The sequence below is a fragment of the Haemorhous mexicanus genome, chromosome 28 (genome assembly GCF_027477595.1).
Source record: "Haemorhous mexicanus isolate bHaeMex1 chromosome 28, bHaeMex1.pri, whole genome shotgun sequence".
NCBI lineage: Eukaryota > Metazoa > Chordata > Aves > Passeriformes > Fringillidae > Haemorhous > Haemorhous mexicanus.
The window spans coordinates 2,814,473-2,838,565 of record NC_082368.1 but is presented as its reverse complement, the minus strand read 5'-3'; the positions used below and the strand labels follow the sequence as shown (position 1 = coordinate 2,838,565).

Below are 24,093 nucleotides of genomic sequence, written 5' to 3'. Positions count from 1 at the left end.
GCACAAACCATTTGAAATCAGCATCTTTAATTCACAATACAGATGTTGCATCTGGGAAACAATTCAGATACTTGGATGGGCTACTCCACTGTCACCATCATATTTTCTGGAAAAATCCCTTTGCCAGGATTTCTCTCCTGGGAAGCTGAGAAGCCTCAGAGAAAAAGGAAAAAAAAAAAACAACCAGTATTATCTCATTTGCTTCTCCTGTGTTTTTCTGCTTTGGAATGGGGTAGGTGATTGTTTCATTGGTTTCATGTGAATTGTTTTTACTTAATGACCAATCACAGTCAAACTGTGTAGAGACTCTGGAGAGAGTCACAAGTTTTTCATCAGTATCTTTCAGCCTTCTGTCTGTATCCTTTCTCTATTCTTTAGTACAGTTTTAGTATAGCATAATATAATATAACATAACATAATATAATATAATATAATATCATATCATATCATATCATATCATATCATATCATATCATATCATATCATACCATAATTAACCTTCCAAGAACATGGAGTTGGATTCCTTAATTTCCTTCCAACTGACTTGTTCTTAATTTCTCTAACAATCCTCTCAAACTTTTCAATAGATGATCCCAGTTTTCTTGCCATGAGCAATGTCTATGGAGATCTTGTACACCAGACTTACTACTGCTGCTCTCTGCAGCTTTATTGCTTCTCAGCTTCTGCCTTGAATATCTTTCCTGCAGACATACTGGAGGACAGCCAGACTGCTGGTTGGAAGGACCTATGTTATAGGAACTGATTTTGGCAGTCAAAAACTAGATATGTCGTAGTGAAATTTGTATTAGAGCACATCTAGTATAAAAGGAAAGCACCCACTCTGGACAAAGGTGGGATCATATGAAGCAACCATTAGTAAGAGAGGAATAAGCAAATCTTGGCTTATATTTATTATTTTATTATCAGAATAATTATTATTTTATTATTAGAAAATACAAGACTCCACCGTTCATATCTGCCTCAGGGAGCCAGAAAACTTCAGAATTCTCTCCTTTAAAGCTTGCTTGACTTGCCTGTTCCTGAGTGAGTAGATGTAAGGGTTGAGTGTCTGAGTCAGCACGGAGAAGAACAAAGACAGAACTTTGTCAGAGTCCTGCCCACCTCGCTGGGCTGGGCGGATGTACCTGTAAATACAGGTGCTGTAAAACACCATCACCACTATGAGGTGAGCTGAGCACGTGGAAAATGCCTTCCTCCTGCCTGCAGATGATGGAATGTGCAAGATGGTGACAATAATGCAGCCATAAGAAACAGCAGTTACTATCAGGGTACCAGGGAGGATTAGGATGAGTATGATGAACATCAGCTCTTCGATGAAGCCTGTGTCTGTGCAGGACAGCTGCAACAACAGGGAAGCATCACAGTAAAAGTGGTTCATGACATTGGGACCACAGAATGGCAACTGCACTGTCATGATGGTGGGGGGAAGCATCAGGAGAAAAGTCAGTGCCCAGCAGCCCAGGATCAGCTGCAGGCAGAATCTGCTGTTCATGATGGCTGGGTAGTGCAAGGGGTGGCAGATGGCAACGTAGCGGTCCAAGGACATCACTGCCATGTAGAAAAGGGTGCAGGTACCCAGGCAGTAGAAAAACAGCATCTGGAGGAAGCAGCCAGGCAGGGAAATTGTCTTCCTCTCTGTCAGGAGGCTGTACAGGGTGCTGGGAAGGAACGTGGAGGTGAAAGTGATTTCCAGAAGGGCAAAATTCCTGAGGAAGTAGTACATGGGGGTCTGGAGGAAGTTATTGGTAAGGGTGATGCTGATGACAGAAATGTTTCCCAGCAGGATCAGGAGATAGGCAATGCCAAGGAACACGAAGAGGGTGATCTCCCAACGGTGGCTGTTAGCCAGTCCCAGGAGGACAAACTCCACTACAGTTGTGTGGTTCATTGAGACATCATTGAAAAAGCTGGCAGGAAAAGCTGGCAAGAAAAAGAAAAGATCTGGTTTGGGAACTGCTGGAAAACAGCTGAACACATGTCAGTTTGGCTTTGCTAACATTACAGGGCAATACCAACAACAAACCTCTTGGAAAAGACTGCAGAAGCCACAGTAATCACATATTAAAAATCCTGGTTATGTAAAAGGGGTCCCAAGCTCCACTTGTAAGACTGAGTCCTCACTCCAGTAAAAACAATTCCTGAGAGGTGCAGAAGCTATATTGGCACTCTGTGAATGATATGACAACATCCACCCTCCAAGAAACCAAAAAAAAAAAGAAAAAAAAAAAAAAATAGCCAAATGCCCAGAATGGCAACTTTGCTGTGTCCAGAGACTTACCACAGAGGACTGCAGTCACACACAGACTGACTCTGAAGCAGGTTAGATTGGTGCAAGGACACATTAATATTGTAAAAGAGAAAGTTACTGCAGTTAAAAGGAGACAGGGAAAGTGAGAGAGGTAGAAGAGAAGAGAGAGAGGTAGAAACTCTTCAGAGAAGAGGCCAGACAGACAGCAACACTGCAAAGTTGAGGCTTCTGGCTACCACTGAGAGAAGGCAAAATGCACAGAGCAGTGCTGGATGCTACAGCAAACACCAGTGGGAGAGAGGGAATGGGAACCACTGTGAGGAAATTGCCTGTTTGTTTACCCTCAGCTCTACAGCTCCAGTGCATCAGCTCTGATGCTGATGGACATTCTTTCTTCTTCAGAGCCCCTGTGTGCAAGAACCTCTCCCTCTCACAGCCCCCCACCCAAGCTCAGTATTCTGTGTCCAGTGACCCTGTCTGTGGCACTGCTGCAAAACTCCACCATGGCATCACCTCCTGAAGTGAAACCTGAAATCTCTGTCTGATCCCCTTCAATCACAGTCTATTCTTGCAGGCTTGCCAGGTCCCATCTGTGGTTTTTCAACTGCATTCTCCCTCCTCTTCCTCCCAGACACCAGCCCTCCTTGCCCTGTCTTGTTTTGCACTCATATTATCTATTATGTTATCTGGATATTTTAATCTGGCTTTAGATTCACTTCAGACTCATTTCAGATATTTCTGAATGACTGAAGTAAACAACAACACAATGAATTTCCTGGCAAAGCAAGCCCATCTTATTTAGCTGACAACCCATATCAAACAAGACACTCAAATTTCCCTCTTGAAATACTCAACAAAAGGATAGCTATAAACTGGGATGGTACAACCCTTCTTAATGCACTATTCCCATCAAATCTTTCCCCTTAGAGCTCTTTGCCCAGCAAAACACAGGAGTTTATTGGCATCATCTTATGGTTGTTTCTCAAAAAACACCAACACAAAACAACTTTCCTCTCACAAACCATACTAAATATAGGACATACTTTTCAATAGCACATATGGACTGATATTATCTGGAAGTTGAGAATGCTCCCCTAAACCAAGAAACTCCCTCAGTAACAGCTAAAGGCTTTTACTTTAGTTTGAAGATTAAAAGTTCAGTTTTCCAAGTCAATGTTCCTTTAAACTTTCCCTATTCTTCAGAAAACTACACCCTCTAAGAACTCTAAGAAATGCTCCAGGTAGTTACCACAAAAATCCAGGATGCTATAAAGAATATTCTGAGTCTGATTCTGATCCTCCTTAACTTAGTTTGACAGTTGATTTCTGGCAAAAAAAAAAATCCCTCTCTCTTCAGCTCCTTTATATAATAGTGGCAGGGTATTACAGTTCTGTGTTTCCTCACTGTGTCAAACCTCAGGGACCAATTAGGTGTCAAATCTGAAAAAAACACCTTGTGGGAAAACACTTGTGAAAGAACAGCAAGAGGATAATCAAACCACAGAGAAAATAAGATTGGGAAGGACCTCTGGAGGTCCAATCCGTGCTAAAATCAAAGCAGGAAAAGGTTGCTCATGGCCTTCTTGCAATAAGTGTTGAAATCTCCAAACAGGGCATGTATCAACTTCCCTGCAGTGCCACAACTTCCCTTGTGTTTTCATTGTGAGTATTTATTTCCTTTTGTGCAGAAAAGATTTACTTTAAGCCATGACCTACACCTTTGTGAGAGGTCTAACTTGTCTCTGAGTCCCCCTCAGTGGACAGTTCAGGCAGATCCCTCCTCTTGACTTTGTCTTCTCTCTGCTTCTCCTCAGGTGTGATGTGCCCCAGTTCTCTGATAAACTCCTGCCCTCCACTGGACTCACACCACTCTAATAACATATTTGTTGGTTTTTGTACCATGCACAGCTGTCCAAATACAGTTTCATCAGTGCCAAGCAACAAGAATTTAGTGCTTGATCAGCCCGTGGGTGCAGCCTGGCAGAAGGCTCACACAGTGAGCACCTGTGTGCAAACCTGGAGAGGAGAAATGCTGACTTGGAAATGCCATGGAACAGGACAGACATTGCTGAGAGAGAAATGGAACCAGAAACAAGTTTCAGAGTATGGCCTTGCAAATAAGATTAGATACTTTGGAGAAATAGAACCATGAAAGATGCATTGTAGCAAGACCCAAGAGGGGTAATTTTAAATGATTGGCTTTAAGGCATTTACAGCATGGGGTGGCAAAAGCTGATAGGCCAAAAAACACTTATAATGTATTGTAATTAGGAAATAGTTGGCTTCTGATTGTGATGGTGTTAGCGTTCAGGAACACATAATCACAAGAAATGATTCTATGCAGGTGCTTTTATTGAAGAGCTCTGGGTGTCAGGGGTACAGACCCAAATCTGACTCCGACATAGGTTTGGGATGGGTATGCTTTTATATTCTATCGTTATATAACTTTCATGTTAATTATTAAACTTACATTGTTCTATAGTATACATAGATTTCAGCCAAGCATGGCCACCTTAGACTAGGAACATACAGTTTCTCATTGTTCTTCTTATGATTATACAATAATTATTTTAATTACTACTACTTACGCAGGTAAAACACAAGGCTTAACATTTCAGAGTTTATCTTAGCATTTTCTAGGGTGCCACTATGAATGGTGTGATTTATAACGTTTGTATTGTCTCACCCTTCACATGAGACTGAAAATAGAATAAAAGTTTTTAAAACCCCTCTCAGCTGCCCCATCTCTGGGTCAGAAAAGGGATTAATCCAACATAAACCCAGCAGGGAGCAGTGGCTGACAGTGATTACCAACACCTCAGAGCTCACACAGGCCTGGAACAGCTGCTGCACCTCACACAGCCACAGTGATGGCCACAACCCAGCCTCAGGCTCATCAGATCTGTGTGACTGTTGGTATCAAAGACATTTATTTTTATGGTTCCCTTGCAGTGTCACTGAAACAGCAAGAAAAACCCTCCTACAACATAGTTAGTGTTAGAGAATCAAGGCATTACTTTATTCTGGCCAGGATGTTTCTCTAACCAGGATGTGCAACAGAAATCATTTCATCCACACATTGTTGGTGATGAAGAGAGAAAAGACTGATTCTGAGTGATCAGAATTCAAATTTATCTGAACTATCAGTGCTTATATACTGTTTTAGGAAGACTAGCAATGTTTACTACAATGATTAGGTTAAAATCACATACACAAACTTATGCATATTACAATATCTCTTGCTTGTGGAGTTTTATGAAATTTTCTTTTTTCGGTAAATCTCTCTGACTGAATCTTTGTTTAATCCTCAAAGTTCTTGCCAAGGCATCCTGTTATCAAATCCTTTGTGCTAACCAGGTCCAAAGTTCATCATCTGTCTTGTATCCCAATATCTCAACAACACATTGCCTGGGTGTGCAGAGACAATCCTTCCATCATACATCACTCTTTACCAGATTTTTCAGATACTTATACAGTAAAAACCCATGGAAATTCATTATTCAGTGTTCACTGGTTTCAAGTTATGCAGCTCTCAGCATTTGCTTTCCTACTGGGTATGGATCTCTTGGGCTCTGATGTTAATTAGGTCCTCATTCCTTGGTTCTCTCAGTTTTTCCCAGACCAGGTGTCTCTGACCATGCCAGAGCTGATGTTTGAGTTGCTGTTCATTAATGGTCATCATCTTTTGTGTCTCTTCTGTGCTGCTCCTAGCCTGCTGAGATGTTAAGCTCATCACACCTTGAGTGATGCTCCTTTGAAAAGAAACTTGGCAAAGGCGAACAAAACTGACTAAAGTTTCAAAAAATTTCTAAATTTTGTATCACTTTCCAACAGCAGGAGGCAGACTGGGATCGTTTTCATTCACCCGGGAGGGGAATCAGTGTCCCTTTACTCACCTCCAGAACACCGACACGCCCTGACCCTGCCCATCACAGACCCCCCTGGAGAGGGACTGAGGAACATCCAGATGTTGATCAGCAGCCACACTCACACAGATATTGTCACCCACCCAGAGAGTCTGGGACTTCCCACAGAGAAGGCGCTGGTGCCTTCAGATTTTAGTTTTCTGTATTTCAAATTCTGTTCTGCATTAGTGTAGAACTCTAAACTCCATTTACAGTGTTAGTTACTGTCTTCACGTTTTGGACAAACAATTCCTCCAGGCTTGATAGCCAAGGACACCCTACAGCCCCAAAAAGTATAAACAAAAGTGAGTTGGGGGGAGCAAGCTGGGGGTAAATGACTTTATTAGCTGAAACTGTAATTGGAGCATTAACCCCTGATATGTACATGGACCAAACTTACAATTGTCTGAAAAACTCCTGACCTTCATCCACCCTGGGTGTAGCCTCTGGGAGGCTTTTGACTGCCCAAGGTGTGTCTACTGAAGGCCTTTAATAAATTTATAAATATAAAAAATGTAATAAATATAAATATAATATATAAATTTATTCTCTCAACCTTGTCTAGCCTCTGTTCTAGGCAGCCACCTCAAGGCACCAGTACAACTTGCTTCCTCCAGGGTTAAATTCCAGGGGATATGGTGGAAAGGAGGATCAGTGTGTGCTGCCTCTGAAACCTTGACCACCCTAGCAAGTAAAGATACTGAGGAGTGAAAAGAAGCTCCAGTGTGCTTTAGGTTTGTTGTTTTTTAGAGAAAACATGTTTCAGACATCTCCATTATTGCAGATCCAGTGACATTATGCCAGAGAAGAAATGAAGTTGGAAAAATAGATGCTTCTTTTTAAACTGCTCCAAGTAGGACACAATTCTCTTTTTTACAGGTATTCCATAAAAAGATGATGTTGCCACGTGAAGATGAAGTAGCAACAGGACTGGAGAGTTCTTTGCTGCACTGATTGTTTACATTTCTCCTGTTATATCCTACCTATTGTTAAAACCTGACCTAATCACAGCCTGTGATTAATTATTTGCCTCATGTTTACTGTTTTGCAGCTAGTGAGATCTTTCTTCCTTTATCCTTATGCATTTTCTTGACTGGTATCTTTATGGTTTTATACCATATTACTATAAATGACATATTACTATACTACTTTGCTAAATTATGATATATTACTATACTATAATATTATGTATTACTATAAAAGTCATATTACTATAAATGACTACCAAAATGATTACATTTTGGTCGTAATTTATAGTAATATGGCTTTTTTATGTGCAACCAAACTGTTCTACAATAAACCCTACATGTGCATATTTACAAACACCCTTCATTCAGAGTCACCTCACCTAATCCACCCCAAAGGTTCTGCTAGCAAGGAACTGGGCTGCAGAAGGTGAGGGTAACATCCTTTCCAAGCTGTGATTCCATGATTCCATTTCCAGGAAAATGCCCTTTCCTCATTGCAGAGCCTGCGAGGGAGCATCCACTGGAAACAGCGAGAGCATCCCTTGTTTTGGGGAGGCTGGAATGATTTAAATAGAATATAGAGAAAAGTTCTGCTTTGGTTCATTGAAAAGTCGCTTCCCACTTCAGAAACCGAAAAGCAGCAGAGTTGTTTTGGTTTCAGTTGTTTTGGTTTCAGTTGTTTTGCTCAGTTCAGGCTCCACGACGTTGACGCCATGATAGTTATTGAGGAATTAAAAAAAAAAAAGGGAAATAAGGGAAAGCAGCGGTTTGCCTTTCCCCAGCTCCAAGGAGGGCGACACAGGCCTGCTGTCCACCACGTTCGTGGTAGATTCTGGACACTCCTTCGGCCAGGAGCCCTCTGGACACTCCTTCGGCCAGGAGCCTCAGGTGCTCCTTTGGCCACAAATCCCTGGACACTCCTTCGGTGAGGAATCCCCCAGGAAAACCCCTCAGCCAGGAACCCCCTGGACACTCTTTTGGCCACAAACCCCTGGACATTCCTTCGCCCAGGAAGCCCCTGGACACCCCTTCAGCCAGGAGCCCCAGACATTCCTTCAGCCAAGAATACTCCGACACTCCCTCAGCCGAGCCGCCTCAGGCAAGACCCCGCCCCCAGCAGCAGCGCTGGGCTCTGATTGGCTTTTGGAAAGAACAACTCTCTAATCTGCCCAGCAACAGCCAGCTCTGCGCCCTTATTGGCTCTTGACAAGCACAGCGGCGTGCACACCGCAAACCCCTCGGCGCATGCGCGGTTCCCCCTATCGCTCACCGCCACGTCATTGCGCGCCCGCGCGGTGCGGCGCATGCGCAGTGCGGGGGCGGCAGCAGCCATGGCGGGCTCGGTGCGGGCCGTGGCGCGGCGCTTCCTGTCCGAGTACGGCGGCGGCACCGCCGGGCGCCTCAAGGCGCTGGACGCCTTCCTGCTCTACGTACTGCTCACGGGCGCGCTGCAGTTCGGATACTGCCTCGGCGTCGGCACCTTCCCCTTCAACTCCTTCCTCAGCGGCTTCATCTCGGCCGTCGGCAGCTTCATCCTGGGCGGTCAGTGCCGGCCCCTCACGGCCATGGCGCGGATCGGGCTCTCCGGGAGTCTCCGCCCGGAGGCCGCGGGCTTGGCGGGGAGCCTTAGGAATCAGTAGAGCTCAGCGCTGCCCCCGCAGCCGGGGAGCCCCGGGACCCTCAGCATCCCCGGCCTTTCCCAGCTCCCCGTTCCGCTGCCCTGCTCTGCAGCTGCGGGGCCGGCCTGGAGCCTTGTGCCCCAGACTGTCCTTGCAGCTCGGTGGGACCGAGAGTCCCGCTGGGGCACATGCAAGGCGCTGCTACCCCAAAGCCGCCCCGTTTCTGTGCAGCCCTCCTCAGCAGAGGGCTGGGAGAGCTGGGGGTGTTCAGGAGGGGAAAAGGTTGCAGTGAGATCTGAGAGCCCCTTCCAGGGCCTAAAGGGGCTCCAAGACATCTGGAGAGGGACTTTGGAAAAGGGCTGAAGTGATGGGACAAGGGGGTATGGTTTTCCACTGCCAGAGGGCAGATGGGTGGATAGTGGGATATTGGGAAGGAATTGTTCCCTCTGAGGGTGGGGAGGCCCTGGCACAGGGTGCCCAGACTGCCCTGGTTCCTGGAGGTGTCCAAGGCAAGTTTAGATGGGGCTTGGAGCAGTCTGGGATAGTGGAAGGTGTTCCTGTGATTGGAATGAGAAAATCTCTAAGGTCCCTTCCAGCTCAGATCATTCTGTGTTTCTGACACACCCAGCAGAGGACAGAGGAATATCCACACTCCTGTGTGAGTCCAGGCCTGCTCTGAGCCTGTTCCCCTCAGGACTCTGGGCACCCTGTGGTGCTGTGGGAGCACTGACTCTGTGACAGCCCCATCCAAATTCCCTGCCAGTGTCCTGCTTCTCTTTAGGAATGATGGAGTACCTTCCTTGGGGGAACAGTGACCCATCCTGGGCTGGGCTCCCCCAGGAAGGCTTTGTTTTCCTCCATGATTTCCTCCTGTGCTCACTGAAGGTTCCTTCTTGCTCTGCTGTGCAGTCTGCCTCCGGATCCAGATCAACCCCCAGAACAAGGGCGAGTTCCAGGGCATTTCCCCCGAGCGAGCCTTTGCTGATTTCCTCTTTGCCAACACCATTCTCCATCTCGTCGTCATCAATTTCGTTGGCTGAGCTCTGGGAGAGGCTGACAGGTACTCATCTGTGGGGTCAAAAAAGGGGCAAACACAGGACTGCAGTGCTTTTGGGGAGAACTAGAATGAGAATACATCCAGGAGTGCCCTGAGCTCCTCCTGGCCAAGCACAGCTGAGCTGTTGTCCTCTGGGTTGGCACAGAGTGAGGATTTATAGCTTTCTGATTTTGAGCCTATCTATCTTTTTTGGCTTTTATAATTAAAGAGATTAACTAGGACTGCTACAGAAACCTACCCACATTCCTCTCTTATGAGAGAAATTCCATTTTTCTTTGGGAAGAAGCTTTAGGAGCTCCAAGTCCTGGGCTCTGTGAGGCTGAGGCATGGCTGGGTTCAGGTCTGGAGTTCTGTGCAGATGGGACAGCAGGGGACAGGAACAGTTGGGTGTTGGGAATGGGGATATGCCCTGTTGTTACTCTTGCAAGGTGCCACAGGATCACTGGGGCTTGGGGGAGCTCTGTCCCCTCTGCTCTGCAGTGACATTGCTGACGTGTCCTGCTCTCTTTCCAGGTCTTGAGCTGCTCCTGATGGCAAAGCCTGGCATGGGGAAGTACCCAGCACACTCCCACCTTCTTCCTTGGTGGAGGAAGGGGATGCAGGGCTCAAGATTTCCTCCCCTCAGAGTGTCCTGTGGAGGGTCTGCAGCCTCATTGTGTAACTGTGATCCTTTCCCTCAATAAAACCCTTTATGACACTGCAGCCTTTTCCATACTGGGGACAAATACAGAGCTTCTCCTGCATCCAGCTTCCCTCTCAGGCATGACTCCTTGGTTTTACCTCTCTCCCTGGTTTTCTACCCAGCAGGCTTTTTTTCCTGTGCCCCAGTTTTGGAGGGAAGCAGGAAGCAAGTGATTATGGAAACTCAGTTGTCATCCACCCTTTTCATCTCCCTCTTTCCTGCCTTTTGATTTCCCAGAGTCTGTTGCCAGCTTGCCCCTGGGCTTCAAAGCTATGGAAAATTCAGAGCTTGTGGTTAGTGGGAGGGAAGTGTCCTCCAGCACATCCCCAGTTCCTGCAGAGCCTCCCACATCCCTCAGAGCCATGGGGGCCACACCTGGAGGAATAGGGGTCTTCTCCAGCCAGGTCTCATAAGCTCTTGGAGATCTATCTCACACCAAACATAGCTCAGCTACGTTAAAAGGCATAAAATCAGCAGGATGGCTTCTGTGGTAGTGTTGGAAACAAAAAGGTTTTAATAAAAGGCAAAACAACAAACTCCTTACAGAGAAAAACTGAGCCAAGTGCAAGAGGCCCTCCTGCCCTTACTAAAACACCTCACAAAAGTGATTAGTTTCTTTGTTCTCTTTTTTTTCTAGTAAATTTCTCAGGTGGAACTTTTTGGCTTCTTTCCAATTAGTTATCCTTTAGTTTGAGGTGAAGTCCTCTAAGTCCTATGAAATATCTTTTCACCTAATTGAAGAGAAAAACTTCTAAGCTTATTTCCTTTGTAAGGGGACAAAGGATAGTTTTGTCACTCTGTCAACAAGAAGCACATTTCTATAACCTGGATGTCCCAGCTGGACTTAGAGGCTCACTGAGGGTGATCTGTGATGTCAGTGTGCCTGCACTCTGATGTGCTAACAAACACAGGGATGTTGGGAGGGACTGCCCAGCTGGCAGGGCCTTGGGGTGCTACTGGAGCTGCTCTGGGCTGGGGAAGAGCTGCCCCTTCCAGAATCACAGAATCAGGGCTGGAGGACTGTCCAGGCCTGTTGTCTTATTGCAAAGCTCCTTTACCCTCCTGGTGATTTCTCACGGGCAGCTCCTTGCAGCACTAACTCCTTTTCCCTTACAGCACAGGCAACAAACTCCCAACTCTCTTCTCAACCACCTAACCCACTCTTTTAAAGCACCCATCCTCATTGGACACAGCTGTGGCCTGTTAAGGGCGGGCCTGTTCCTAATCTTTGGTAATTAGTACAGCTGCAACTCTTCAGGGGTGAGATTACCTTCTGCATTATCTTTATTTTCTTACATTCTGTCCCCCCCACAGTCCAACCATGCATCCAGCAGTGCCACTGTAATCAAACCTCACCACCTAGCAGCAGATCCTGGCACCTCCTGAACAGCCAGTGTGGTAAAATCAGGTGACCCCATGTTCTGGGAATGATTGGCATCTGACTCCAAGGCTTTAGAACGCTGGACACTCACTTTATTCAAACTATATTATATTACATTATACTATAACTATACTACAGCATACTTATCTAACTAACTGCTCAAAAGCCCTGTCTGCAGACAATCCTGACACCCACACATGGATCCAACAGGTCAATGAATCAAAACACCATCCCCAGAATCCAATCAAGTGATCACTTGGGTAAACAATCTCCAGAAGCCATTCCACATGAGCAGAGAATGAGATAAGAATTGTTTTTTTTTTCTCTGAGGTTCCTCGCTGTGATTCCAAGGAAATATCCTTGGGAAGTTGTGCCTTGCTTTCCTCTGGGAGGAGAAATGTGGCCACACCCCAGGGGTGGTGGCTCCAGGATCTCCCTGGGCAGCCCTTCCAAGGCCTGACCACCCTGCTCTGGTCTGAATGTCTGAATCTCTCCTGGCTCAGCTCAAGGCCATTCCCAGGTCCTGTCACTGCAGGCACAGCACAAGAGACTGACCCCACCTCACTACAGGTGTGGTGTGAGTCCCTCTGAGCCTCCTCCACAGAACAACCCCAGCTCCCTCCACCATCCCCCAGAAGAGAAATATTTTCTAGTCCCTTTGAGAGCCTTGTTGCTCTTTGTGGAAACCCAGGGCACCCAGGGAATATTTCTCTGTCTGCTCTGGGGTGCCCTGACCCCCTGGGCAGCACTGACTTTGACCCACATTCATGGAGAAAGTTTCCCAGAGTTCAAGATAGACTGGAATCCACAAAAGTGTGAAATGAATTATAGAGAGCAGTGTGGGTGTGTCACTGGGTGAGAAATTGAGGTTTTGGGATTTTCAGTGTGTTGTGGATGGAAGCAAGATGGAGGGCACAGGGTTTGTCCTGGGTTTCTTCTTCATGCTTCTTCCTCCTTCTCCATGGGTTTGGGTGGCATTTTGTAATTGGGCAGAAAAGTCCCCACTGGGGACTCTTTGGGATCAGTTATTGGTTTAAAAGGGGAAATAATCCAGGTGTCAGTTTTTAATTGCATAGTTTAGTCTTAAAAGCCCTTGGAACAAGAGATTGTTGGCCATTTTGTGCCTTCTAATGAAAAGCTGCCCAACTCACAGCAGTGAAATTGTTTTACTGAAAAGCTGCCCAACTCACAGCAGTGAAATTGTTTTACTGATAAGAAATAATAAACACCTGAGTCTGAACACGAATGACTGTCTCAAGTGCCTTTAACCCAGACCCAGAAAAACCCACACCTGGTACCCCCACAGCTCTTCACTGGACACACTCCAGCCCCTCAAAGCCCTTTTTAAAGTGAGGGGTCCAGAACTGAGAGCAGCTCTGGAGCTGCAGCCTCACCAGCACCGAGTACAGGGGTGATCACTGCCCTGCTCTGGGTACAAGCCCGGCTGCTGTTGGCCTCCTTGGCCGCTTGGGCTCACTGTTGGCTCACAGCTGGAGCCAGCTCAGCCAGCACTGCCGGGTCCCTTCCTGCTGAGCAGCTCCTGAGCCACTCCTCCCCCAGCCTGGAGCTGCAGGGAGCTGCTGAGACCCCAGTGCAGGAGCAGCACCTGAACCTCATGTCCTGGAGCTTTGCCCAGTGATCCAGTCTGTTCAGCCTCTCTAGAACCTTCATCAGGTTCTGTGCCCATGCTGATGCTGCTTTGTGCTTGTCTGGTTTTCTCTGCAGCTGAAACGCTGGGGAGGTAAAACCTCGAGAGCCTTGGTACTCCATGGCATGGAAATGTTTGTGTGCTGCCCTGAGGAGGTGGAACTTTGGCTCTCTGATGCCTTCAGAACCTCGCAGAATTCTATTCTGCCTCCTCTTTATCACCTTTTTAACACTTCCAGCTGTGCTGCAGCCATTAAACCTGTAAAAGTCTGAAACTGGGGCTCCCAAAGCTCTTGCCTGACATGGGCTGTGAGGGGTCAGGGTTTTCCTGTCGGAGCTCAGGACATCCCTCTGGGAGTCCGGAGTTTCCAGGACCCTTGTCAGGGGGCTCAGAGACCCTGGCACACAGCCCAGAACACCAGTGGGTTCGATTACGAACCATGGAGCAAATTGCCACCTTTACATGAAGAGATAAAAGCCACGACAGTTTAAATAGTGTAAAAATAAAGTACTCACAGGGTGTAAATGTAGATTTTAGGATTTTTGGTATAGGGGTTTCTGGGGACAAGATGGAGGGATGTGGGCATGTCTAGCCTTTCTTTTTCTTCTTCTTCTCTACCTCCATCTTCACTGGTGATGTTGGCACTTTTAGATTGGTCTAGAGTAGAAGCTCACTGTCTAACATAGGTGATAGGTATTGGAAAATAATTGTAAATATTGTACAGGTAGTTTGTAGTATATAAAGATAACACCACCTTGGGGGCAGGCAGAGTGCCTCTGACTGTCCTGCTGAGCAGATCTCGGCTGGGCAGGAGAAAGAATTTTATAAATAAGATACAATAAACAACCTTGAGACCGAGAAATGAAGAGCCCTGACTCCTTCTTCAAGCACCGGGCTGGGAAAAGAGACTTTCGAACTTTTCTCGGGGTCACTCTGACCAGCTGGAGAGACCCCAACATCTTCCCTGTCCTGGATGATGCATCCGGCTCTGTGTCAGGGACAAAGAACTCGTGCCAGCACTCCTGGAGTTGTTTGCAATGGCAGCAGGGCCGGGAGAGCAGGCAGGGACTTGGCACAGCATATGAGACAGTTGAGATGGCCATGATACACAGAATATCAGCATACAGCATCAGAAAGCTTCAGCCCTACTGAGTAACACCACAGCACTTCAGAGGCTTCAAACCTTGGCCCTCCTTGTTCTTCAGCCCAACCTTTTATCCCCTCATGTGTAGGAATGTGTCCCCTGTTGAAGGAGTGACTAAATTATCCTTTGTCTCCTTAAAAAGGAAAAAGCCCAGAAGTTTCTCTCCTCAGTTGGGTAAAAAGACACCTCACAGGACCTTGGGGACTTCACCTCAAACTTAAGGATACCCAGTTGGACAGAGGCCAAAAAGTCCTGCCTGAGCAATTTACTAGAAAAAGAAGAGAACAAAGGAATTAATGGCTTTTGTGGGGAGTTTTAGCAGGAGCAAGAACCTCTTGCCCCTGGCTCAGGTTTTCTCTGTAAAGAGTTTTGTGTGAAAAACACCAATCACTTGTTTTTGAAATTTTAAAAGTTTAAAAGTAATAAAATGGTTATAAAAATAGTAATATGATTAGAGTAATAATAATTTGGACAATTAGAATTTAGGACAATATGAGACAATAGAAATAAAGAGTTACAGTCTGGGTACCTTTTCTGGGCAAAATTAGCCTGAAAAAGGACCCACGTTAACAGAGGATTAACCCTTAAAAGCAACAGCCTGTTGCATATTCATACACCCCATCCATGGTGCATCAATTCCATTCAAACACAGGATTCTGTCTGGGCAGGGTCAGCTTCTTCCTCTGTATCCTGAGGTGTCCTCAGGGCTGAGCAAGGCAGGAAGAAGTTAGTTTCTTCTGCTAAGGGAGCAATAAATTCTCATTCTCTGAAAGATTTAGGTGTCCTGTGGCTGCTATCTGGTGTGAGTACGTCATTCCTCTCTTTAAAAAAAGTATCCTACATAGCATAGTTTCTATTTTAACATTCTGTTATAACCTGAAACTATATTTAACACACTACTTAAGAGAATTAATACAGCATCACTTTCTGACACAACACATCTAATATTCATTTTAATATTTGCCAAAAGCCAATCATAAAATACACATTTTTCACGTTTGTAATTTTGCCTTTTATTATAACTTTCCTGTTTCCAACACTACCACAGAAGTACCACTGAAAACCAGAAAAGCTAAAACCAGAGGCATCATCCCCACTCTATTCATAGCTCAATCCTTCCTGCTGTGCCCAAAACAACTCCCCAAGTGCAGGCTGTGGTGAGGGGAAGACCCCATAACCTCATTCCACTTTGGCTTGTGGTCTAACGTCTGCTGTTCTTTTCCACAGCCTCTCCCCTCCCTGCCACGTGCCACCCCCACCCCCTGGTGCTGCACTTTCCAGAGGAAGTGGGTTTTGTGGTGGGCTGCAGACGAGCACCAGTGGTGACCCAGATCTCGACTGTGGCGTCATGGAACCTGTGCTGTGGCCTCTTCCTGCCCCAGCTGGGCCAGCAGCCCCTTTGCACCCCGTGAAAAATGTGTGCCTTATGACTGGCTTTTGGCAAGTATTAAAATGAATATTAGATGTGTTGTGTTAGAAAGTGATGCTGTATTGATTTTTTTAGTAGTGTGTTAAATAGAGTTTCAGGTTATAACATAATGTTAAAATAGAAACTATGCTATGTAGGATACTTTTTTAAAGAAAGGACTCACACCAGATAGCAGCCACAGGACACCTAAATCTTTCAGAGAAAGAAAATTTATTGCTCCCTTAGCAGAAGAAACGAACTTCTTCCTGCCTTGCTCAGCCCTGAGGACACCTCAGGATTCAGAGGAAGAAGCTGATCCTGCCCAGACAGAATCCTGTGTTTGAATGGAATTGATGCACCATGGATGAGGTGTATGAATATGCAACAGGCTGTTGCTTTTAAGGGTTAATCCTCTGTTAACGTGGGTCCTTTTTCGGGCTAATTTTGCCCAGAGACAGGTACCCAGACTGTCTGTAACTCTTTGTTTCTATTGTCTCATATTGTCCTAAATCCTAACTGTCCAAATTACTATTACTTTAATTATATTACTCTTTTTATAACCATTTTATTGCTATTAAACTTTTAAAATTTCAAAAACAAGTGATTGGTGTTTTTGACACACCTCCTGTCCTGCTGGGTTATTTGCTGGCTTTGCTTTGCTCTGTGGTTTTTGTGGCTCGAAATAAACAAGAAAAGGCAGGGAAGGGGGGGCACGTTGTGGTGGTGGGAGATTGGCAGCCTGATATCTGAAAGTGGCTTTGAAGCAGACCTTGCAAATTCAGGGCTGTGCAGGGCACATGCCAGGAGCCATTTTAGTCAGAATATTTAACTCATCTCCCACTTGGCAAATCCTGTCCCTGGGGTCAGATTAACCTGGAAGAGGAAAGACTCAGGTGTGGAAACAGAAGCAGCACAGTCCTTAACTCCTGCCCTTTCATCTAGGAGTGAGTTTGAAGTGCAACATAACGAAATTACTATGGATTTTAATTTTAAAATGTGATGCTAAAGGTAAATGAGTATGGAAAGTTTTCTTTCACATCCCTGAAAGTTTCTGGGATGAGGTGAATTGGTAGGAAATCTGTGAAATGCAATAGTTCAAATATGTTTAGGCAGCTTATTCAGGCTGTTTGCCAGTGGCACAGCAGATTTCATCATGAGTGGAATGTAGCTCTGAGAGCTGCCTGGAATCCAGCACTAGGGAACCATGGAGATGGAGATGAGAATGATGCTTGGGTCAAGGCAGAGACAAGAACAAGTCCCTGAACATCTGCACCGTAAAATGATCAGGGCAACCCACAGGGAAGGTTTAAAGTTGTTCTGTGTCAGGCAGGGTCAGTAGCTCTGTCCCCCTGTGACAGCTCAGCTCACCTGCCCAGGGACCTGCAGGGCCAAGGCAGGAGCCAGGGAGGCTCTGTTGTGCTGCTGCTCAGCAGAGTGGGGTCAGATCCTGGCATGGCTCTCCCACAGAAAGCACCAGGGATTTTGGGTAAAGGTGTTTGAATGGTGACCCTTTCCAAAAGCAGCTCCTTGTGCAGGCTGAGCCCAGCTGGGGGAGGGACAGCCACCCCTCTGTCCAGAGAGGCTTTTCCTGCCACTCTGGGGACTGCTGGGAGGTACAGGAAAGGTTCCAGCTTTGCAGGGAGAGTGGGTTTCTGACAGAGCACACTTCCATTTCTCCCCCACAGAAGAACCTCTGGTGATGCCATAGTGGGGAAGAGGTTTTGCAATGACTTCTGTGAGCCAGAGAGGAGTTTGATCAGAGGATCCCTGAAAGAATTTCCTGCCAAGGTCCTTGACAGAGAAACCAAGAAAGAAAGAAGGAGAAATAAGAGAAACCTGAACTGCCTGTTCCAATGAGCACTGTGTTTGTCTCTGGTGACCAATGAGTAAAGTGTAAAATGATGAGTTTTGTAAGAATGCACAAAAAGCATGCAGGCTATGATAAAAACAGTTTGAAGCCTTCTGAAAATGGAGTGTGTTGCTTTGTGTTGTCTCTGTCTCAAGTATGACACCTTAGGATTTTAGCTTTTATATTTTTCATGTATTTGTAATCCTGCAGTTCTTTCCTGTATAACTCTAAACTCCACACACAGTGTGAGCTGCTGCTTTCCCATTCTGGTCAGACAAAATTCCTCTCCAGGCCTGGCAATCAAGGACACCTCACTGCCTCAGGCCCCAGAGATGGAAACAAAAGTGAGTCGGTGGAGGGGGGAAACTGGGGGTAAATTACTTCAGAACCTGAAGCTGTAATTGGAAGATCAACCCCCAATATGCAAATGGACCAAACTTCTAAAAGTGTGAAAACCTGTGACCCATGGTCCATTTTTGGGTGTGGCACATGGGGGAACTTCATCTGCCTAAAATGTACCTGAAGGCCCTTCAATAAATAGAACCACTTTTTATTCCCTTGATTTTGTCTGGTGTCTACTTTTAGGTAGTCCCAAAAGGCATCAGAAAATGTTGGAGAAATTGATGTCACAAAAGGAGAACATTTCCCCTCCAGACTTGCCAGGGACAGACAGAGCCTGGAGGCAAAGGGGGCCCATTGGTGTCATCACTGTGAAGCAGGTGCCCCCCAGGAGTGGGGGACAGCACACCTCAGGCTCCTGTGGACCCCACAGCAGCACCAAGCTGCCTCCAGGGACCTGTGACCAGTCCCTGAGTGTCACCATGAGGTTTCATGAAAAACCCTTTTGTTAGGATTTTTCTCCTGAGAAGCTGAGAGGCCTCAGAAAGGAAATGTAAACAATAATTATCTGCTGCTGTGGGATGCAACAGGAGCATCTTTGATTGGTCTCATGTTTTTAATTAATGGCCAATCCCAGTCCTGCTGTCTCAGACTCTCTGGTCAGTCACAAGATTTTATTATCATCCCATTCCATTCCTTTCCTTTCCAGCCTTCTGATGCAATCCTTTCTTCTATTCTTTTAGTGTAGTTTTGTTATATCATTTTCTTTAATATATATCATAAAATAATAAATCAGCCTGCTGAAACATGGAGTCAAGGTTCTCATCTCTTCCCTCATCCTGGGACCCCTGGGAACACCACCACACCCTGAGTGTGTCCAAGCCATGATTTTGTTCTCCCCACCCAGCCCAGCCTGCCCTTGGGGCAGAGGGGCTGCCCCTTCTCTGTCCCCAGTGTCCTCACCCAGCACAGATGTCCTACAAAAGGACTTTGTTCCCACCCTCCATGCTGGATCCCTTCCCTCCTGCCCCCCAAAGCCCAGCTGGAAGGGAGAAGCAATGCCTCAAACAGCAAATACAAAACACAAACAAGTTTCTCATTTTTTGTAAGAATTGTTTGATAACAGCCTAAAGAAATGCCAAGACATCCCATGGGTGCCAGGACAGTTCATGAATTAGCAGCATGCAGATGCCACAGGCAAGCACAGTTCCAAGGTGGGCACGAAAGGACAGGTAAATATTTCAGTACATTTTTATGCAATTGGTACAAAAAGAACTTGGGAGATCTCAGGTTGTTAGAAGTAAACAAAAAGAACAAAAGTGGTTTGTATTTTTGTATTTTTACTGAATATAAAGCCAAATCTTAAACTGGTTTAAATTAAGTAGGTGTTATGGTCAGATAGACCTTTTTTTTTTTTTTTTTTTTTTTTTTTTGTGACATTGAAGTGAAAATTTCACTGAATTTGGGACTTCTGGGAGACCTGCAGCTCATCCTTTAGGGAAAAAATGGGATATCTTGCTGTGATCTAGCAAAGGGTGACAGGACAGTGCATCCTGAGTCAGCCTCCCTTCACTTTTCCAAGTGTTTCATTTGCATCTGAAAAGATTTCTGGGGGTGCACCCTGAGATATGAATACCCTAAAGCTACCAAAATAGGCAAAACTCCCATTCAGATGATATTTAATATCATATTAATATCATAATATTTAGCTTGCAGTTTTTAACACACAGCACTGCTCCAGGCAGAAGCTGTCATTTTAATGGCAATGCATAATTATAGCAAAGTGTGCATTGTGCAAAAGAGGCACAGTGTGGTCAATGACCCAGACATCTGGAGGGCAGAAGGCTGGAAATGTTTCATCTTGAGCAGTTTTATAGCAATGCAAATAAAGCACTTTAGAATCTATTGGCTGGTGTGATGTGCAAGAGCAGCAGGGGATGTCCCTTGCACAAGGAATTTCCCTGAGCTCCCTCTTGCCCACGATGCTCTCTCAAAGCTGATGGGTTTGGTACTTCAGGACTGCCCCAGCTGGTTCCTCTCAGTCCTGTAACAAAAACAAAGATGTGTTAAACCATTATTTGGGTTACAGCTGCACAATTGCAGAGCTGAAGTGTCCAGGCAAGAGAAAGAGAGGAAACAGACACTGGGAAAAGCTGATATATTAGAATTTATATTAAAGTCAATAATCATCAAACTTTCCCAGCTGGAGACAGTTGAGAGAGAAATCTGATAGATGAGTGCAGGCAAGGGATGGGATGGATGTAGAAATAGAAGGGAGAAATGTCATGAAAGGAAAAATATTTCCTTATGAAGAGCACTTGAGGGGTGGGTGAAAATGGTATGGCCAGAGGAAGGGAGGGATTTTACTGCTGGCAGACAAAAGAAGACTGGATTGCCTGCAAAAACAGCTGTTCCAGGGAGAAGGAGCATTCACAGCAGAAGAACCAATCCAGATGTTTTCTGACACCCCCCCCAAGCATCCTCACCTTTTTTTTCTTCCACACAAGCACTGACATCAGCACATTAAAAATGACCGCTTTCATTAAAATGATTTTGAGGCCCAGCTGTGACAAAGACAGGGTGTTCAAGTGTTCATCTGGAAAAAAAAACAGAAAAAGAGAGTTAAAAGAGCACTGAGACATCCTCTTGTCCCACACAGACTTAAAAGCTCTTTTTAACAAAGTTGCTCCATTGTGTCATGCTGGTAGGGCAGGAAATGAGATAGGGAGTAGGACTCAGACTTTCATTTCTTCCATTCAATAACCACTTAATTTTCCAAATGCCACTCTGCCAGCCACCTAACTGGTTTTAAATACTGTGCACTGTGAACCCAGGATGCTGGAGCAGCCCTCCTTCCTCCTCAACATTTTTTTGAAGATGAGCAGGGTGAAAGCCTGGTAATTTTGATTTTAATCATAGAACACAATTTAATTTGAATTTTATATTAATCTGAAGTTACAAGGTCATTAGTATTTGAAAATATGTTGATCTATTGTGGAGAAGGAGGGAGCTGCCAGCAAAAACTCACTGTAAGTTTAACATTGAGAACCTCTCAGAGAGCTGATTGTGTTTTACTGATGAGTATCCTCCTGAAATGTTTTGGAAAGATGTGCAGGAGCACAGCTGCTCTGTGAGCAGGGCAGGCACAGGCTGTGCTCTCTGAAGGGGCAGAGCAGCAGAACCCGGGGTGGAGCCCTGCCCTGACCCTCCCAGAGAGCTGGGGCAGAGCTGGCTGAGCTGCAGCCCTGCCACATTTGAGTCAGGAGTGAAGCAACCCACACCCCAGGTCTCATCAGAAGGCTGAATCTGAGTTTATCAGAAACACTTTCTCTTACATATTCTAAATTAGAAACCCATTCTCTCATACATGCTTCATTAGAAACCCATTCTTTTATACATTCTTCATTAGGAACTCATTCTTTTATATATTCTTCACAAGAAACCCCTTCTTTTAGACATTATTAGAAGTCCATTCTTTTATATATTCTTCATTAGAAACCCATTATTTTATACATTCTTTATTAGAAACCCATTCTTTTCTATGTTCTTCATTAGAAACCCCTTCTTTTACACATTCTCTTTTAGAAGCCCATTCTTTTATACATTATTAGAATCCCATTCTTTTATGCATTATTAGAAGCTCATCCTTTTATATATTCTCCATTAGAAACCCATTCTTTTATACTTTATTAGAAACCCCTCCTTTTATATATTCTTCATTAGAAACCCATTATTTTATACACCATCTGATACAGGTGGACCTGATTGGTCATTTAATCAACACCATTTGCTGATTAAGGGGACCCCCTTTGGTAAACATCTTATGAGAAAACAACTGTTCCAAACACCAGCTGCAAGATTGTTTTAATTCTTTCTCTCAGCCTTCTCAAAACTCCCCAGAACAATTCCTGGGAATGTTTATCTGGCTTCTCTCTCTCTGACTAAACTGTGAGCATGAACACAGCCCAGCTTTCAGTGACCCCTGAGCACAGAAACCACTTGCTAACTGCTGTTCCATGAGATGTTTGTGCACCCAAAATAACCCAGCTCCTCTGAAGGCTGAAATGCAGCAGTGCTGACTCATAGCAGGACCCTGAGCCACTCTGGGCTGGGCAGCAGAATGATGTTTTTCTCAAGATTTTAAGCTCTGTGGTGAGTCAGAGCAAGAGCATGACTACAGTGCATAAAATTATCAGCTTGGATCAGCAAGGCTGCATGAGCACCACAACTTTCAGCCTTGATGTTAAAACCTGTGGGGGCCCTTCTGGGGAAATTTTCTGTCTTTTTTGCTGCTTCAGAAAGAATTCTGCAAGCAGGGAAAACCAGCAAAAACTTGGGAAGAGGAAAGCCAGAGAAGCCTTCCCATGAATCAGCCTGGGGAGCTTTAGGGAGCTGGGGATAAGCAATGATAGCCAGATATTAAACAATCTGCAGGTGGTGTTTTTTAACAATCTGTTTGGCTGTTTTCCTCATTAAGGTTGTTTACAAATGAGTGTCTTGTTAATTAGCCAATCATGTGAAATGTATTTATTGGTTTTTTTGGGTCTGGATTGAAGGCACTTGAGGCAGTCATTCGTGTTCAGACTCAGGTGTTTATTATTTCTTATCAGTAAAACAGTCTCACTGCTGTGAGTTGGGCAGCTTTTCATTGGAAGGCCCAAAATGGCCAACAATCTCTTGTTCCAAGGGCTTTTAAGACTAAACTATCCAATTAAGAACTGACACCTAGATTGTTTTCCCTTTTAACCCAATAACTGATCCCAAAGAGCTGCAATGGGGACTTTTCTGCCCAATTACAAAATGCCACACAAACCCATGGAGAAGAAGGAAGAAGCAGCATGAAGAAGAAACCCAGGACAAACCCTGTGCCCTCCACCTTGCTTCCATCCACAACACACTGAAAATCCCAAAACTTCAATTTCTCACCAAGTGACACACCCACCCTGCTCTCTATAATCTATTTCACACTTTTGTGGGTTCCAGTCTATCTTGAACTCTGGGAAACTTTCTCCATGAATGAGGGTCAAAGTCAGTGCTGCCCAGGGGGTCAGGGCACCCCAGAGCAGAGAGAGAAATATTCCCTGGGTGCCCTGGGTTTCCACAGTATTGATTAAATGACCAATCAGGTCCACCTGTAGCAAACTCAGCTATAAAAGGGGAGAAGATCAAATAAATGGGATTTTGCCATTTGCCTTCTGATACAACTCAGTGTCATCTCTGACTGAACAGTGACAGGAATCCATTTACTTTAGTCAGGCCAAACTTTTCTCCTAAAATGTTGTGTTACATACCTGTCCTGAAGTGGAGGGACAGCCCTGTGACACAGACAGCACTGGCACCTGCAGAGAGTGACAAGAAATTTGATTAATAACAGAAATGTACTTCTTCAGAGGTCTGTAAAATATCTCTGCTTAGAAGGACTAAATTAGGATTTCTGGCCAACAAACCCTCCCATAAACATTCTTTTCTCTTTTTTTTCAGGATAAGCATAAAACATGATCTAATGAAACTTCAGTGTCCCTTTGGATAAAGGAATTTCAAGCTTTCTATCCCTCCACAGTGTGTTCTGCTATGACTGTGCCATCTGCTGATCCTTAGTCCTGTTCCCACCAAGGAGGAAGGAGAGACAATAAACAAAGGAGAGACAAAAACCAAAACCATCAAAAAAGTTTTTTTCTGTTCAAGAGAGGGGGGAAATGTGGGAAATGGATTTGTAGGGAATTCTCCAGGCCTGGCAGAAGGCTCACACAGTGAGCACCTGTGTGCAAACCTGGAGAGGAGAAAAGCTGATTGGAAATGCCATGGAACAGGACAGACATTGTTGG

The 24,093-nt window shown here is 45.2% G+C and overlaps 2 protein-coding genes and 1 gene segment (V, D, J or C); 1 reads left to right on the top strand and 2 right to left on the bottom strand.

Moving 5' to 3' along the window:
- Window positions 1-969: 969 nt before the first annotated feature.
- On the bottom strand, window positions 970-1,908 carry LOC132339073 (olfactory receptor 6E1-like). Its single transcript, XM_059869112.1, has one exon. The coding sequence runs from the start codon at window positions 1,906-1,908 to the stop codon at window positions 970-972; it is 939 nt and encodes a 312-aa protein (XP_059725095.1).
- A 6,533-nt stretch (window positions 1,909-8,441) lies between these two features.
- Window positions 8,442-10,519, top strand: DAD1 (defender against cell death 1). The gene is made up of 3 exons (XM_059869066.1): window positions 8,442-8,683; window positions 9,670-9,820; window positions 10,331-10,519. The coding sequence occupies exons 1-2, from the start codon at window positions 8,446-8,448 to the stop codon at window positions 9,798-9,800; spliced, it is 369 nt and encodes a 122-aa protein (XP_059725049.1). The 5' UTR covers window positions 8,442-8,445; the 3' UTR covers window positions 9,801-9,820; window positions 10,331-10,519.
- Window positions 10,520-19,360: 8,841 nt separating this feature from the next.
- LOC132339013 (T-cell receptor alpha chain constant-like) overlaps window positions 19,361-24,093 on the bottom strand; it is a 74,038-nt gene continuing 69,305 nt past the window's right edge. The window contains 3 exon segments of the C gene segment in view: window positions 19,361-20,312; window positions 20,755-20,864; window positions 23,560-23,607. Coding sequence covers window positions 20,307-20,312; window positions 20,755-20,864; window positions 23,560-23,607 — 164 coding nt within the window.